General features: G+C 50.0%; 1 protein-coding gene across 1 annotated transcript in view; it reads left to right on the plus strand.

Moving 5' to 3' along the window:
• Nucleotides 1-15112, plus strand: part of LOC119957483 (prominin-2-like) — a 56561-nt gene that overhangs the window by 13767 nt on the left and 27682 nt on the right. The window contains exons 8-12 of the mRNA XM_038785577.1: nt 4087-4286; nt 6338-6412; nt 7121-7184; nt 11181-11334; nt 14128-14280. Of these exons, the coding sequence (XP_038641505.1) occupies nt 4087-4286; nt 6338-6412; nt 7121-7184; nt 11181-11334; nt 14128-14280 (646 nt within the window). The remainder of the gene's footprint in view (nt 1-4086; nt 4287-6337; nt 6413-7120; nt 7185-11180; nt 11335-14127; nt 14281-15112) is intronic.

The following is a 15112-nucleotide window of genomic DNA, read 5'->3' on the forward strand; positions in this document are numbered from 1 at the left end:
CACGTGCACTTTAGCATTTGTAGGAAAGAGAATCGAGACATCCTTTTCATCATGCACTCATGAGGAGAAAGGCGAGATTTCAAAGCGAGCAACAGTTTATAGCTGAGGAATCGATGCTGATTGGTTGGCAAGTCAACTCTGATTGGTTCATGGTTTGCCCGAGAGAATGTCTTCGGGAGCTATATTTTTGAAAAAAAGGTGCAGCGCCTGGACCTATTCCTTTTACTTGCAGAAGACAGGTCCCTGTGCAGATATAAGTAGGCCGCATTGTGAGCCTCTGAAAATTTGTTGTTCGTGTCGGTTTTTGGGCAATTTATTTTGAAGGCCGCTGATTGCCATTTTGCTCGCTGTCATGCCCTGTGGGTGCCAAGCCAAAGGCCACTCTCCCCAAGGTGCCCAAGTGCCTAGTGGAGGCCTTGCTTTGCTAAAGGTGGCGCCGCCCATTTCTCTGGAGCCGCTCGCTGCCTTGCCCTCAGGACCTCTGTGGGCAGGAACCATGCCAACGTGGCGCTGCCCCTTCCACCAGCTCTGGCCACTGCCAGCTCACACCCCTCCATGTTAGCTGTTTACTCAGTGAATACACAGTACAATACATTTCATTACAGTGGGAAGGGTAGTTAACATTCTTCTTCAACAGCTGCAGACTTTTGGCACCTTAAACAGCAAATGGTCGTGAGAAGCCTGGGTGATACTTTCCAGGTTGCTGTGCATCTCCAGCTGCTCTTATGTTGTCCATGTGTGGGTGCTGTGCTGTCCTTGTGTTGCTCTTGTGCTGTACTTGTGTCATCACTGCGCTGTCCTTGTATAGGTCTTGTCTTGTTCTTGTGTTGTGCTCGTGTTTCTCGTGCGTTGTCCTTATAATCATCTTGTGTTGTTCTTGTTTTGGTCTTATGCTCTTCTGTTGTTCTTGTATTACTTTTGTGTAGATCTTGTGTTGCTCCTGTATTGGTCTTGTGTTGGTCTTGCTTAGGTCTTTCATTGTTCTGTTCTTGTGCTGATCTTGAGTTGTTTTGTGTTGTTTTTGAGTTGTTTTGTGTTGCTCGTATGTTGTTCTTGTGTTGGTCTTAAGTTGATTTTGTGTTGACCTTGTGTTGTGTTCTTTTTGTGTTGCTCATGTGTTGGTCTTATGTTGTTTGTATGTTGTCCTTGTGTTGTTATTCGGTGGTCTTGTGTTGTCCTTGTACTGTTCTTGTGTTGGTCTTGTGTTGGTATTGTGCTGGTCTTGTGTTGGTCTTCTTTTGTTGGTCTTGCATTTTACTTGTGTTGATCTTGTGTTCTCCTTGTGTTGGTCTTGTGTTGTCCTTGTGTTGGTCTTGTGTTGTCCTTGTGTTGGTCTTGTGTTGTCCTTGTGTTGGTCTTGTGTTGGTCTTGTGTTATTCTTCTGTTGGTCTTGTGTTGTCCTTGTGTTGGTCTTGTGTTGGTCTGGTGTTGTTCTTGTGTTGGTCTTGTGTTGTTCTTGAGTTGGTCTTGTGTTGTCCTTGTGTTGTTCCTGTGTTCTTCGCGTGTTGTCCTTGTGTTGATCTAGTGTTGCTCTGGTGTTGTTCTTGTGTTGGTCTTGTGTTGTTCTTGAGTTGGTCTTGTGTTGTCCTTGTGTTGGTCTTGTGTTGTCCTTGTGTTGGTCTTGTGTTGTCCTTGTGTTGGTCTTGTGTTGGTGTTGTGTTTGTGTTGTGTTGGTGTTGTGTTGGTCTTGTGTTGTCCTTGTGTTGTTTGTGTGTTGTCCTTGTGTTGTTTGTGCTGTCCTTGTGTTGGTCTTGTGCTGGTCTTCTGTTGTCCTTGTGTTGGTCTTGTGCTGGTCTTGTGTTGGTATTGTGTAGTCCTTGTGTTGGTCTTGTGTTGTCCTTGTGTTGGACTTGTGTTGGTCCTGTGTTGGTCTTGTGTTGTCCTTGTGTTGATCTTGTGTTGTACTTGCGTTGTCCTTGTGTTGGTCTTGTGTTGGTCTTGTGTTGGTCATGTGCTGGTCTTGTGTTGTCCTTGTCTTGGTCTTGTGTTATTCTTGTGTTGGTCTTGTGTTGTCCGTGTGTTGGTCTTATGTTGTCCTTGTGTTGGTCTTGTGTTGGTCTTGTGTTGTTCTTGTGTTGGTCTTGTGTTGTTCAGGTGTTGTTCTTGTGTTGTCCTTGTGTTGGTCTTGTGTTGTTCCTGTGTTCTTCGTGTGTTATCCTTGTCTTGATCTAGTGTTGCTCTGGTGTTGTTCTTGTGTTGGTCTTGTGTTGTTCTTGAGTTGGTCTTGTGTTGTCCTTGTGTTGGTCTTGTGTTGGTCTTGTGTTGGTGTTGTGTTTGTGTTGTGTTGTCCTTGTGTTGGTCTTGTGTTGGTTCTGTGTTGTCCTTGTGTCGGTCTTGTGCTGGTCTTGTGCTGTCCTTGTGTTGGTCTTGTGTTGGTCTTGTGTTGGTCTTGTGCTGTCCTTGTGTCGGTCTTGTGTTGGTCTTGTGCTATCCTTGTGTTGGTCTTGTGTTGGTCTTGTGTTGTCCTTGTGTTTGTCTTGTGCTGGTCTTGTTGTTATCCTGCTTTGGCCTCATCTTTCTCTTGTCTTGCTCTGATCTTGCGTTGGCCGTGGTCAGGCCTCCTGAAGGCTTGGTGACACGTTAGACAGACCACAGTTAGCTTGCTCTCCCAAGGCTGGGCCTGTAGTGTGGAAACTCTTGCTGCGTGACTCGACATGCGTCAGTCATTCCAACAACATGCGACGTAGCAATGGCACCTCCACAATGATGGTGCAGAAAGTACCACATTCCGTGCACCACACCCAAAATTTGTTTTGTCACTGGGAATGTTGAAATGCTCGTTCTCACCATTTTAGAAATGTCTGCAAAATCAGAAAATCTCCTTGAGGTTTCCTGAGGAGAACTTGGTGCTGATCGTTCGAGGAACCATTAAGAAATATTGGGCCCAGAAGCAAATGTTTAACTTCTGCCTTCATAGATCAGAATTTACAGTGCAGAAGAGGGCCATTTGGCCCATCGAGTCTGCACTGGCCCTTACAAAGAGCACCCGATTGAAGCCCACGTACTCCCCCATCCCCGTAACCCAGTAACCCCCACTTAACATTTTGTGGACACTAAGGGCAATTTATCATGGCCAATCCATCTAACCCGCACATCTTTGGACTGTGGGAGGAAACCGGAGCACCCGGAGGAAACCCACGCACACACGGGGAGGACGTGCAGACTCCACACAGACAGTGACCCAGCCGGGAATCGAACCTGGGACCCTGGAACTGTGAAACAACTGTGCTAACCACTATGCTACTGTGCAGCCTTGGGGTGTAGGCCTTGTTGCCAAGGCTGCCATTTGTTGTTCACTGCCAACCACCCTCGAGAACAAGGCCTACTGTGATTTCCTCCCCCGAGTGAGTTTTATATCCATCAGCGAAATAATCTGTCGCTGGGTTATGCGTTATAATAATAATAATCTTTATTATTGTCACGGGTAGGCTGACATTAACGCTGCAATGAGGTTACTGTGAAAAGCCCCTAGTCGCCACATTCCGGCGCCTGTTCGGGTACACGGAGGGAGAATTCAGAATGTCCAATTCACCCTTACAAGCACGTCTTTCGGGACCCGAAGGAAACCCACGCCGGCACGGGGAGAACAGGGCGGCACGGCGGCGCAGTGGTTAGCACTGCTGCCTCATGACGCTGAGGTCCCGGGTTCGATCCCGGCCTCGGGTCAGTGTCCGTGTGGAGTTTGCACATTCTCCCCGTGTCTGCGTGGGCCTCGCCCCCACAACCCAAAGATGTGCAGGGTTAGGTGGATTGGCCACGCTAAATTGCCCCTTAATTGGAACAAAAAGAATTGGGTACTGTAAATTTTGTTTTGAAAAAAGACACAGGGAGAACGTGCAGACTCCGCACAGACTGTGACCCAAACTGGGAACCGAACCCGGGACCCTGGCCCTGTGAGGCAACAGTGCTAACCACGGTGCTACCGTGTTGGGCACTTGTGGGCCTGAACTTCACGGCCCAAGGGGGGGTGGCGCGTACACAAGGCTGGCCTGGGAGAGGGGGCGTTTATGGGCCGACAGTATTCCTCGGGTGCATGTGCTGAGAATTTCCTGTGGAGCTCTTTCTTAACCAGGGTTTGGCTTGCAGACTTCGGCAAAGTGAAGTCCGACCTAGTGACGGTCCGCTCCACCCAGGCCTCACTGTTGGAGACGCAGAGACAGTTGGCAGTCAACCTGACTAAGCTTCAAGGGGAGATAAATGCTACACTGAAAGATGGTGCCTGTATTGGCTGTCAGCCAGTCCAATCAGCGGCCAATAACCTACAGCTCAATGTTAATTACACAGAGGTAAGGAGTGTTTGGACATCGCCTTGAATCATAGAATCATAGAATTTACAGTGCAGAAGGAGGCCATTGGGCCCATCGAGTCTGCACTGGCCCTTGGAAAGAGCACCCCACTCAAACCCACGCCTCCACCCTATCCCATAACCCAGTAACCCCACCTAACCTTTTCTACGCTAAGGGGCAATTTTATCGTGGCCAATCCACCTAACCGGCACATCTTTGGACTGTGGGAGGAAACCGGAGCTCCCGGAGGAAACCCACGCACACATGGGGGAGAACGTGCAGACTCCGCACAGACAGTGACCCAAGGCCGGAATTGAACCCGGGACCCTGGAGGTGTGGGTCAGCCGTGCTAACCACTGAGCCCAGACAAATTCTGAATCCGATCTTCCCTTAATATCGGTTTATTCCCGAAATCCAGAGAACATTGGCACAGACTCCCGTTTCGCTTCCCCCATACAGGGTTGAAACCGATTCTTAAATATACCTCAGAATAATTGGTAACCAATTTCCTCAATTGGTAACCAAAGCGATCACTGACAAGGTTGCATCGTGAACGTCTTAATTTAAAAATGTTTTCCAATTTAGCGTGGCCAATCCACCTACCCGGCACATCTTTGGGTTGTGGGGGGTGAGACCCACGCAGACACGGGGAGAATGTGCGAACTCCACACGGACAGTGACCCAGGGCCGGGATCGAACCCTTGGTCATCGGCGCCGTGAGGCAGCAGTGCTAACCCACTGCGCGCATATCATTGTGACCGGATTGCAACATTAACAGTTTGCTCCGTTCTGGAATTTTGCGCAAAGAGCACCATCGAGATATGAAGTTACGGCTCAATCTCTTTACTGCTCTCTGATGACTGGACCATCACTGATTTTTCACTCCTCATTCTGCTCCTCGTTCATAGAACAGTACAGCACAGAACAGGCCCTTTGGCCCTCGATGTTGTGCCGAGCAATGATTACCCTACTCAAACCCACGTATCCACCCTATACCCGTAACCCAACAACCCCCCCCCCCATAACCTTACTTTTTAGGACACTACGGGCAATTTAGCATGGCCAATCCACCTAACCCACACATCTCACGGTGGGCCTCACGGTAGCATGGTGGTTAGCATCAATGCTTCACAGCTCCAGGGTCCCAGGTTCGATTCCCGGCTGGGTCACTGTCTGTGTGGAGTCTGCACGTCCTCCCCGTGTGTGCGTGGGTTTCCTCCGGGTGCTCCCGTTTCCTCCCACAGTCCAAAGATGTGCGGGTTAGGTGGATTGGCCATGATAAATTGCCCGTAGTGTAAGGTTAATGGGGGGATTGTTGGGTTACGGGTATAAGGGTTACGTGGGTTTAGGTAGGGTGATCATTGCTCGGCACAACATCGAGGGCCGAAGGGCCTGTTCTGTGCTGTACTGTTCTATGTTCTATCTTTGGACTGTGGGAGGAAACCGGAGCACCCGGAGGAAACCCACGCACACACGGGGAGGACGTGCAGACTCCGCACAGACAGTGACCCAGCCGGGAATCGAACCTGGGACCCTGGAGCTGTGAAGCATTTATGCTAACCACCATGCTACTGTGCTGCCCCGTGCTGCCCCGTGCTGCCCCGTGCTACCGTGCTGTTCCTTTCCTACCTTCGCAAATTGTCGCTAATCCCAGTAATAATGACCATGGCGACTATCATCGATCATCGCAGAAACCCACCTGGTTCGCTAATGTCCTTGACGGAAGTAAATCTGCCGTCCTTACCTGGTCCGGCCTACATGTGACTCCAGACCCCCACAGCGGTGTGGTTTACTCTTAACTGCCCCCCTCAGAAATGGCTGACAGGCCCATTCAGTTCAAGGGCAATTAGGGCTGGGCAACAGACGCAGGCCCAGCCCAGCGGCGCTCACATCCTATGAAGGGAGATGGAAGTGCCTTGAAGCCGGTTCGATCCTGGCTCTGCACTGTTGGCGGTTGTCGCGGCGACAGAGTGAATGATTTGCCGCGGGTTAAACATTGTGGTGTCCGATGCTCCACAAGCGATCACACTCTCCATTCCATCTCTCTCCAGCCTCCTGAATTTCAGGCCCTCTTCATAACATTCGACGCCGTCTCGCAAATGAACCTGACGAATTCCCTACAAAAGGTAACGTGGTCCATTCGCGGGTCGGGTTGGATTCCGAGCGTGTGCGCCATGCATGCGTGTGTGTGTGTATGCACGCGTGTGTGTGTGTGTGTGTGTGTGTATGCACTTGTGTGTGTGCCTGTGCAAATGACCATGTGTGGGTGTGTGTGTATGTGCATGTGTGCGTGCACATGTATGCACGTCCATGTATGTGTGTTTGCGTGTGAATGAAATGAAAATGGCTTATTGTCACGAGTAGGCTTCAATGAAGTTACTGTGAAAAGCCCCTAGTCGCCACATTCCGGCGCCTGTCCGGGGAGGCTGGTACGGGAATCGAACCGTGATGCTGGTCTGCTTTATAAGCCAGCGATTTAGCCCAGTGAGCTAAACCAGCCCCTGTGTGTATGTGTGTGTATGCATGCCTGCATGCACCTGTGTGTGTGTGTATGCATGAATGTGTATGGGTTCAAATGTGTCTTTCGAATGAGTGCGTGCATGTGTATATGTACATACGTGTGCATATGTGTGCTTGCGTGTACGTGTGTGCATGAATGAATGTGCATGTGTGCATGTGTGCGCTTGAGTATCTGCGTGTGTGCATGCGTACCCCTGTGAGCATGTGTGCACAGCATGCGTGTCTGCGCATGTGCATGTATGCGTGTGAATCACAACCAACGTGCCAACGTGCCAACGTGCCAACGTGCCCTATCTCTCTCTCTGCCACTTTAGGGCAACCGCACCTTCAATGAGATTCCTGCCAGGGTGGCCGGTGAAACTTCGCAGATTATATCAGGTGGGTGTGTCTGATGGTGTGTGAGGAGGTGGATGGGTGGGGGGGGAGGGTCAGGGAGAGAGTTGTGTGTGCGTGGGGGGTGGGGGGGGTAAGGGAGAGAGTTGTGTGTGCGTGGGGGGTGGGTGGGGAGGGTGGTGAGCAGACAAGAGGTCCTGGGGATGTCGCTGAATCCGTCAGCTTAATGACACGAACCCAACGCACCAAATGGCATCTGGGCTGCCACACAGAAAACATAGAAACATAGAAGATAGGAGCAGGAGGAGGCCATTCGGCCCTTCTAGCCTGCTCCGCCATTCATCACCATCATGGCTGATCATCCAACTCAATAGCCTAATCCTGCTTCCTCCCCATAGCCTTTGATCCCATTCTCCCCAAGTGCTATATCCAGCCGCCTCTTGAATATATTTAATGTTTTAGCATCGACTACTTCCTGTGGTAATGAATTCCACAGGCTCACCACTCTCTGGGGAAGAAATGTCTCCTTATCTCTGTCCGAAATGGTTTACCCTGAATCCTCAGACTGTGACCCCTGGTTCTGGACACACCCATCATTGGTAACATCTTCCCTGCATCTACCCTGTGTAGTCCCGTTAGAGTTTTATACGTCTCTCTGAGATACCCCTCATTCTTCTGAACTCCAGCGAGAACAATCCAAACCGAGTCAATCTCTCCTCATAGACACTCCCTCCATCCCTGGGATCAGTCTGGTAAACCTTCGCTGCACTCCCTCGAGAGCAAGAACATCCTTCCTCAGAGAAGGAGACCAAAACTGCGCACAATACTCCAGGTGTGGCCTCACCAAGGCCCTGTATAATTGCAGCAACACATCCCTGCTTCTATACTCGAAATCTCTCGCAATGAAGGCCAACATCCCATTAGCCTTCTTTACCGCCTGCTGCACCTGCACGCTTACCTTCAGCGAATGGTGCAGAAGGACACCCAGGTCTCGTTGCACATTCCCCTCTCCCTAATTTATGGCCATTCAGATAATAGCTGCCTTCTTATTTTTGCCACCAAAGTGGATAACTCGCATTTATCCAAATTAAACTGTATCTGCCATTCACTTGCCCACTCACTCAACTTGTCCAAGGATCTCTGCATCCTCCTCACAGCTCACCCTCCCTCCCAACTTGGTGTCATCTGCAAATTTGGAGATGTTACATTTTGTTCCCTCGTCCAAACCATTAATATATATTGTGAATAGCTGGGGTCCTAGCACCGATCCCTGAGGTGACTAGTCACTGCCTGCCAATTTGAAAAAGACCCGTTAATTCCTACTCTTTGTTTCCTGTCTGCTTCTATCCGCCTCAATACGCCACCCCTAATCCCATGTGCTTTAATTTACATACTAATCTGTTCCGTGAGACCTTGTCAAAAGCCTTCTGAAAATCCAAATATACCACATCCACTCGCTCCCCCTCATCAATTCTACCAGTTATGTCCTCGAAGAATTCCAGTAGAACATAGAACATCGAACATTACAGCGCAGTACAGGCCCTTCGGCCCTCGATGTTGCGCCGACCTGTGAAACCCCTCTAAAGCCCATCTACACTATTCCCTTATCATCCATATGTCTATCCAATGACCATTTGAATGCGTTTAGTGTTGGCGAGTCCACTACTGTTGCAGGCAGGGCATTCCACGCCCTTACTACTCTCTGAGTAAAGAACCTACCTCTGACATCTGTCCTATATCTATCTTCCCTCAATTTAAAGCTATGTCCCCTCGTGCTAGACATCACCATCCGAGGAAAAAGGCTCTCACTGTCCACCCTATCTAATCCTCTGATCATCTTGTATGCCTCAATTAAGTCACCTCTTAACCTTCTTCTCTCTAACGAAAACAGCCTCAGGTCCCTCAGCCTTCCCTCATAAGATCTTCCCTCCATACCAGGCAACATCCTTGCAAATCTCCTCTGCACCCTTTCCAATGCTTCCACATCCTTCCTATAATGCGGCGACCAGAACTGCACTCAATACTCCAAATGCGGCCGCAGCAGAGTTTTGTACAGCTGCAATATGACCTCATGGCTCCGAAACTCAATTCCTCTACCAATAAAAGCTAACACACCGTACGCCTTCTTAACAACCCTCTCAACCTGGGTGGCAACTTTCAGGGATCTATGTACATGGACACTGAGATTTGTCAAGCATGATTCCCCCTTCATAAACCCATGCTGACTCTGGCCGACCCTGCCACTATTTTCTAAGTGCTCTGCTATAAAATCTTTTATAATGGATTCTAGAATTTCCCCCACTACTGACTCTAGGCTGACTGGTCTATCATTACCTGTTTTCTCTCTACCTCCCTTTTTAAGTAGTGGAGTTACATTAGCTACCCCCCCCAATCTGCAGAAACTTTTTCCAGAGTCTATAGAATCCTGGAAGATGACCACCAATGCATCCACTATTTCTAGATAGTGGGGCAGCACAAGTGGATCGCACTGTGGCTTCACAGCACCAGGGTCCCAGGTTCGATTCCCCGCTGGGTCACTGTCTGTGCAGAGTCTGCACGTTCTCCCCCGTGTCTGAGTGGGTTTCCTCCGGGTGCTCCGGTTTCCTCCCACAGTCCAAAGACGTGCAGGTTAGGCGGATTGGCCGTGATAAATTGCCCTTAGTGACCAAAAAAAAGTTAGGAGGGGTTATTGGGTTACGGGGACAGGGTGGAGGTGAGGGCTTAAGTGGGCCGGTGCAGCCTTGATGGGCCGAATGGCGTCCTTCTGCACTGTATGTTCTATGTACTATGTATTCACTTCCTGAAGCATTCTGGACTTAGATTATCAGGCCCCGGGGATTTATCAGCCTTCAATCCCATCAATTTCCCAACACCATTTCTCTACTAATACTGATTTCCTTCAGTTCTTCCCTCTCACTAAACCCTCCATTCCTCCAGCTTTTCTGGTATATTATTTGCGTCCTGATTTGTTGGTCAGCCATTTCTTTGTTCCCCATTATAAATTCCTCCTTCTTCAGTTTCGGACTGTAAGGGACCTACTTTTATCTTCACCAATCTTTTTCTCTTCACGTTACCGATAGAAACTTTTACAGTCAGTTTTTATGTTCCCCGTATCTTACTCTCATACTCTATTGTCCCCTTCTAAATCAATCCCTTGGACCTCCTTTGCTGGATTCTAAACTGCTCCCAATCTTCAGGCCTGTTGTTTTTCTTCGCCAATTTGTATGCTTCTTCCTTGGATTGGACACATCTCTAATTTTCCCTTGCACGCCATGAGTTGGCCATCTTTCCCGTTTTAATTTTGTGCCAGACAGTAATTGTTAAAGTTCCCCCTTGTGCTCCTTGAATGTTTGCCATTGCCTATCCACTTTCATCCCTTAATGTAACATTTCCCAATCCATGGTAGCCAACCTGCGCCTCATACCATCGTAGTTTCCGTTTTTCATATTGAGAACCTTAGTCTCAGAGTCAGCGACGTCACTCTCCATCTTGATAAAGAATTCTACCATATTATGGTCATGCAGGTGGCACGGGATCGCAGGCGCAGTGGTCAGCACTGCTGCCTCACGGCGCCGAGGACCCTGGTTCGATCTCGGCCCTGGGTCACTGTCTGTGTGGCGTTTGCACATCCCCCCCCTCCGGTGTCTGTGTGGGTCTCACTCCCACAACCCAAAAGGATGCGCAGGGTAGGTGGATTGGCCACGCTAAATTGCCACTGAATAAAAAAAATATTATGGTCGCTCATCCCTTAGGGGTCTCACGCAACTAGAGTGCCAATTATTCCGTTCTCATTGCACGATACTCAGTCTAGGATGACCTATTCTCTAGTTGGTTCCTTAACGTATTGGTCCAGTAAACCATCCCGTATACACTCCAGGAAGTCCTCATCTACGGTATTGTGACTAATTTGATTTGCCCAGTCTACATGCCAATTAAAGGCACTCATGATTGCATATGCCTCCTGTTTAATGCCATTCCCAACATCACCACTGCAGTTTGGGGGGGGTCAATGTTTGATGATATGTGCTGGATCTTTTGCAGACGCCAATGTACAGCTTCAGGAAATTGAGAGGGACGTCTTGCGTTCCACGCAGTCACTGACATTTGCAGATCAGCTCAAGAACGTGACCAATGATCTCAACTCAACCCAGTTGGAAAACGTCACAGATTCCGTGAAGGAGTATGATTATTACAGGTACACCGGAAGCACCGTCGCATTCCCTGCCTCCCGGTTGCAATCCCTTCCTTTTCCCGAAGGATGCAGGAAACCGGAGCTGGCTAGCCAGCCCCTTGAGTCTGCCGCGATGAGATCATGGCTGATCGGATTGTGGCTACAGCTTCACCTTCCTGCCTACCCACTCAAGCACCCCGTCAAAACTCCCTCAGAATCCCATGGGCGGATTCCTCCGGTCGCCGTCACCGAAATTGCGTTCGCCGATCGTCCGGAGGATTCCTGTTCCCGAAGAAATCGGGGTCGGCGTCGCTTTCCTGATGCTCCGCCCCCTCCCCCCCACACTGTATCGAAGGCTTCAGGACGTTGCTTGAAGCCCTCCCGCAATGCTCCGCCCCCCCGACCGGCCGAATTCCCGACGGAGTCAGTCTCGTGTGCTATCATCCGTCGGGAACTCGGCTTGGCGGCTTGACTCAATTCAGCGTCGCCACAGTCGGGGGGGGGGGAACGATCCGTGGACAGGGGGACTTTTGCCAGGGGCTGGGGCCATTGTGTGGGTGGTGGTCTGGGGCTTGTGAGCCAGCCAAAGGGGTGGCATTATTTTGCAGGCCGGGTCCGCAAGTGGCCGGCGCCATGTTTGATGCGTGGCCCAAGACCTAGCATTTCTCTGGGGCGTATCGGCAGCTGGAGCTCTATGCTGCCTCCCTGCTAGCCCCCCCCCCCCCCCCCAGTTTTGCGCTGAATTTTCGGACGTGAGGCCATAGCCCCAGAATCAGAGAATTCAGCCCGATATGTTTCAATAAGGGGCCAGATTCTCCACCGATAGTGGAGTTTCCGATGCGACAGAGAATCCTGTGTCCGGGAAGAAACTGGATTGATGCCCACCGCCAATCTGTTTACAATGCTCTGGACCCCCCCCCCCCCACCCTGTTTGTGACAGTATTGAGGTTCCCGCCCCACGCCAGGAGTTAAATGCTGTCACTTCCTCTATTCTCGCAGCGGAAAGCACTTAACTGCTTTTGATGCGGTCAGGAGCTGTCAATCACAGCTCGATAAAAGAAAATTACTGCGGGTGCTGGAATCTGAAACCAAAAGAGAAAATGCTGGAAAATCTCAGCAGGTCTGGCAGCATCTGTAGGGAGAGAAAAGAGCAAACGTTTTGAGTCCAGATGACCCTTTGACAAAGCTAAAAGGCACAGAAAGTGGGAGATATTAATACTGTGGGGTGAGGGAATGAAAGATGAGTCATAGCCACAGAAACCCAGGGAAACGGGGTGCTAATGGGCACAGAAACCAAGGGGACAGAGTGCGAATGGCAGTCCCCAGAGAGAACAAAAGATGTGAAAGGCCAAAGAGCAGAAAAACTAAAATCAGAGGATGAACTGTGACAGATGTAGATGTGGGTGGAGGGGAAGCGGGAAGAAAAGGGGAGAAAAAGTAAGGAAAGGGGGGATAAGATAAGGCGGAAAATTATATATATAAAGAAAGGCAAGAAAGAAAGAAATGGTCGAAGACAGTTCAAATGAAATGGGATGAAAACAAAGGGGTCGAGGTGGGGCTGATCATCTGAAGTTGTTGAATTCGATGTTCAGGCCGGAAGGCTGTAGCGTGCCTAACCGGAAGGTGAGATGTTGTTCCTCCAGTTTGCGTTGAGCTTCACTGGAACATTGCAGCCGGCCAAGGACAGACATGTGGGCATGGGAGCAGGGTCTTTTGTTAAAATGGCAAGCGACAGGAAGGTCAGGATCCTGAATGCGCACAGACCGAAGATGCTCAGCAAAGCGATCACCCAGTCTGCGTTTGGTCTCTCCGATATAGAGAAGGCCACATTGGGAGCAGCGAATGGTGGGATGAAATGTGAGATCGAGGGGGACTCTATCCTTGTTCTGGGAGGGAGGGGAGGGGGCGAGGGTAGTGGCGCGGGAGATGGACCGCACACTGTTGAGGGCCCTGTCCACAACTGTAGGTGGGAAATCACGGTCGACGAAGAAGGAACACATTTTCGAAGCACCATTTTGGAAAGTGGCATCGTCGGAACAAATGCGACGGAGTTGAGAGAAGGGGATGGAGTCCTTACAGGGTGTGAAGAGCTGTAGTCCCGATAGCTGTGGGAGTCAGTGGGCTTGTAGTGGATATTAGTGGGTAGTCTATTGCCGGGAATGGAGACAGAAAGATCAAGGAAGGGAAGGGAAGTGTCTGAGATAGACCAGGTGAAAGTGATGGAGGGGTGGAAACTGGAAGTGAAGTTGATTAATTTTTCCAGGTCCGGGCGAGAGCATGACGCGGCACCAAAATAGTCATCAATGTATCGGTAAAGGAGTTGTGGGAGGGGCCCCGGATAGGCCTGGAACAAAGAATGTTCCACATACCCCATAAAAAGGCAAGTGTAGCTAGGACCCATGCGGGTACCCATTGCTACACCTTTGATTTGGAGAAAGTGAGATGAGTTAAAGGAGAAGATGTTGAGAGGTAGAATGAGTTCGGCCAGGCGGAGGAGAGTGTTGGTGGATGGGATTATCCGGACCTCTTTTCGAGAAAGAAGCAAAGAGCTCTGAGGCCATCCTGGTGTGGGATGGAGGTGTAGACGGATTGCATATCCATGGTGAATAGAATGCGGTTAGGGCCTGCAAACTGGAAGCTGTCAATATGACGCAGGGCATCAGAGGAATCCTGGATGTAGTTGGGAAGGGAATGGACCAGAGGAGTGAGGATGGAGGACGATCGCCAAAGAGTGTTCGCGAGAGTACAGCCAGTGAGGCGGAACGTTCTGACTCTTGAGGCGCTCGATCTAATGATTTGTTGCGCCCTCCCTTCCAGGTGGATTGTGGGTATCGTGCTGTGCTGCATCATCCTCCTAATCATCGCCTGCAACATTCTGGGCCTGGGCTTCGGCACTGCTGGCATCGCTACCCGGAATGAACCCTACGCCGCCAATGGGTGTTCCCTATCCGGAGCCAATTTCCTGATGGCGTAAGACAAAGTTTGAGTTGGTGGGATGTGTGTTTAGCAGCACGCTGTGTCCCTGAGTGACAGCATGCCTGTATATCGGAACGCTAGCAAATCAAACATCTATCTCCTGACAGTTTCAATATCAGTGTGGAGCCTGTGTGTGCATGTGTGAGTGTGTGTGTGTGTATTTGTATGTGTGTGTGAGTAAGTGTGTGTGAGTGAGCGTGTGTGTGAGTGTGTGAGTATGTGTGAGTGTGTGAGTGAGAGTGTGTGTGTGTGAGTGTGAGTGTGTGTGTGTGTATTTGTATGTGTGTGTGAGTAAGTGTGTGTGAGTGAGCGTGTGTGTGAGTGTGTGAGTATGTGTGAGTGTGTGAGTGAGAGTGTGTGTGTGTGAGTGTGTGTGAGTGTGTGTGTGTGTGTGTTTGTATGTGTGTGTGAGTGAGTCTGTGTGAGTGAGTTTGTGTGTGAGTGTGTGAGTATGTGTGAGTGTGTGAGTGAGAGTGTGTGTGTGAGTGTGTGTGAGTGTGTGTGTGTGCGTGAGTGAGCATGTGTGTGAGTGTGTGAATATGTGTGTGTGTGAGTGTGTGTGTGAGTGTGTGTGAGTGTGTGTGTGAGTGTGTGTGCGTGAGTGAGCGTGTGTGTGTGTGAGTGTGTGTGAGTGAGAGTGTGTGTGCGAGTGAGTGTGTGTGTGAGTGTGAGTATGTGTGAGTGAGAGTGTGTGTGCGTGAGTGAGTGTGTGAGTGAGCATGTGTGTGTGAATGTGAGTGTGAGTGTGTGTGAGTGTGTGAGTGTGTGTGTGAGTGAGCATTTGTGTGTGTGTATGTGTGAGTGTGTGTGTGAGTGAGCATTTGTG

Source organism: Scyliorhinus canicula, chromosome 26 (genome assembly GCF_902713615.1).
Source record: "Scyliorhinus canicula chromosome 26, sScyCan1.1, whole genome shotgun sequence".
Classification (NCBI taxonomy): Eukaryota; Metazoa; Chordata; class Chondrichthyes; order Carcharhiniformes; family Scyliorhinidae; genus Scyliorhinus; species Scyliorhinus canicula.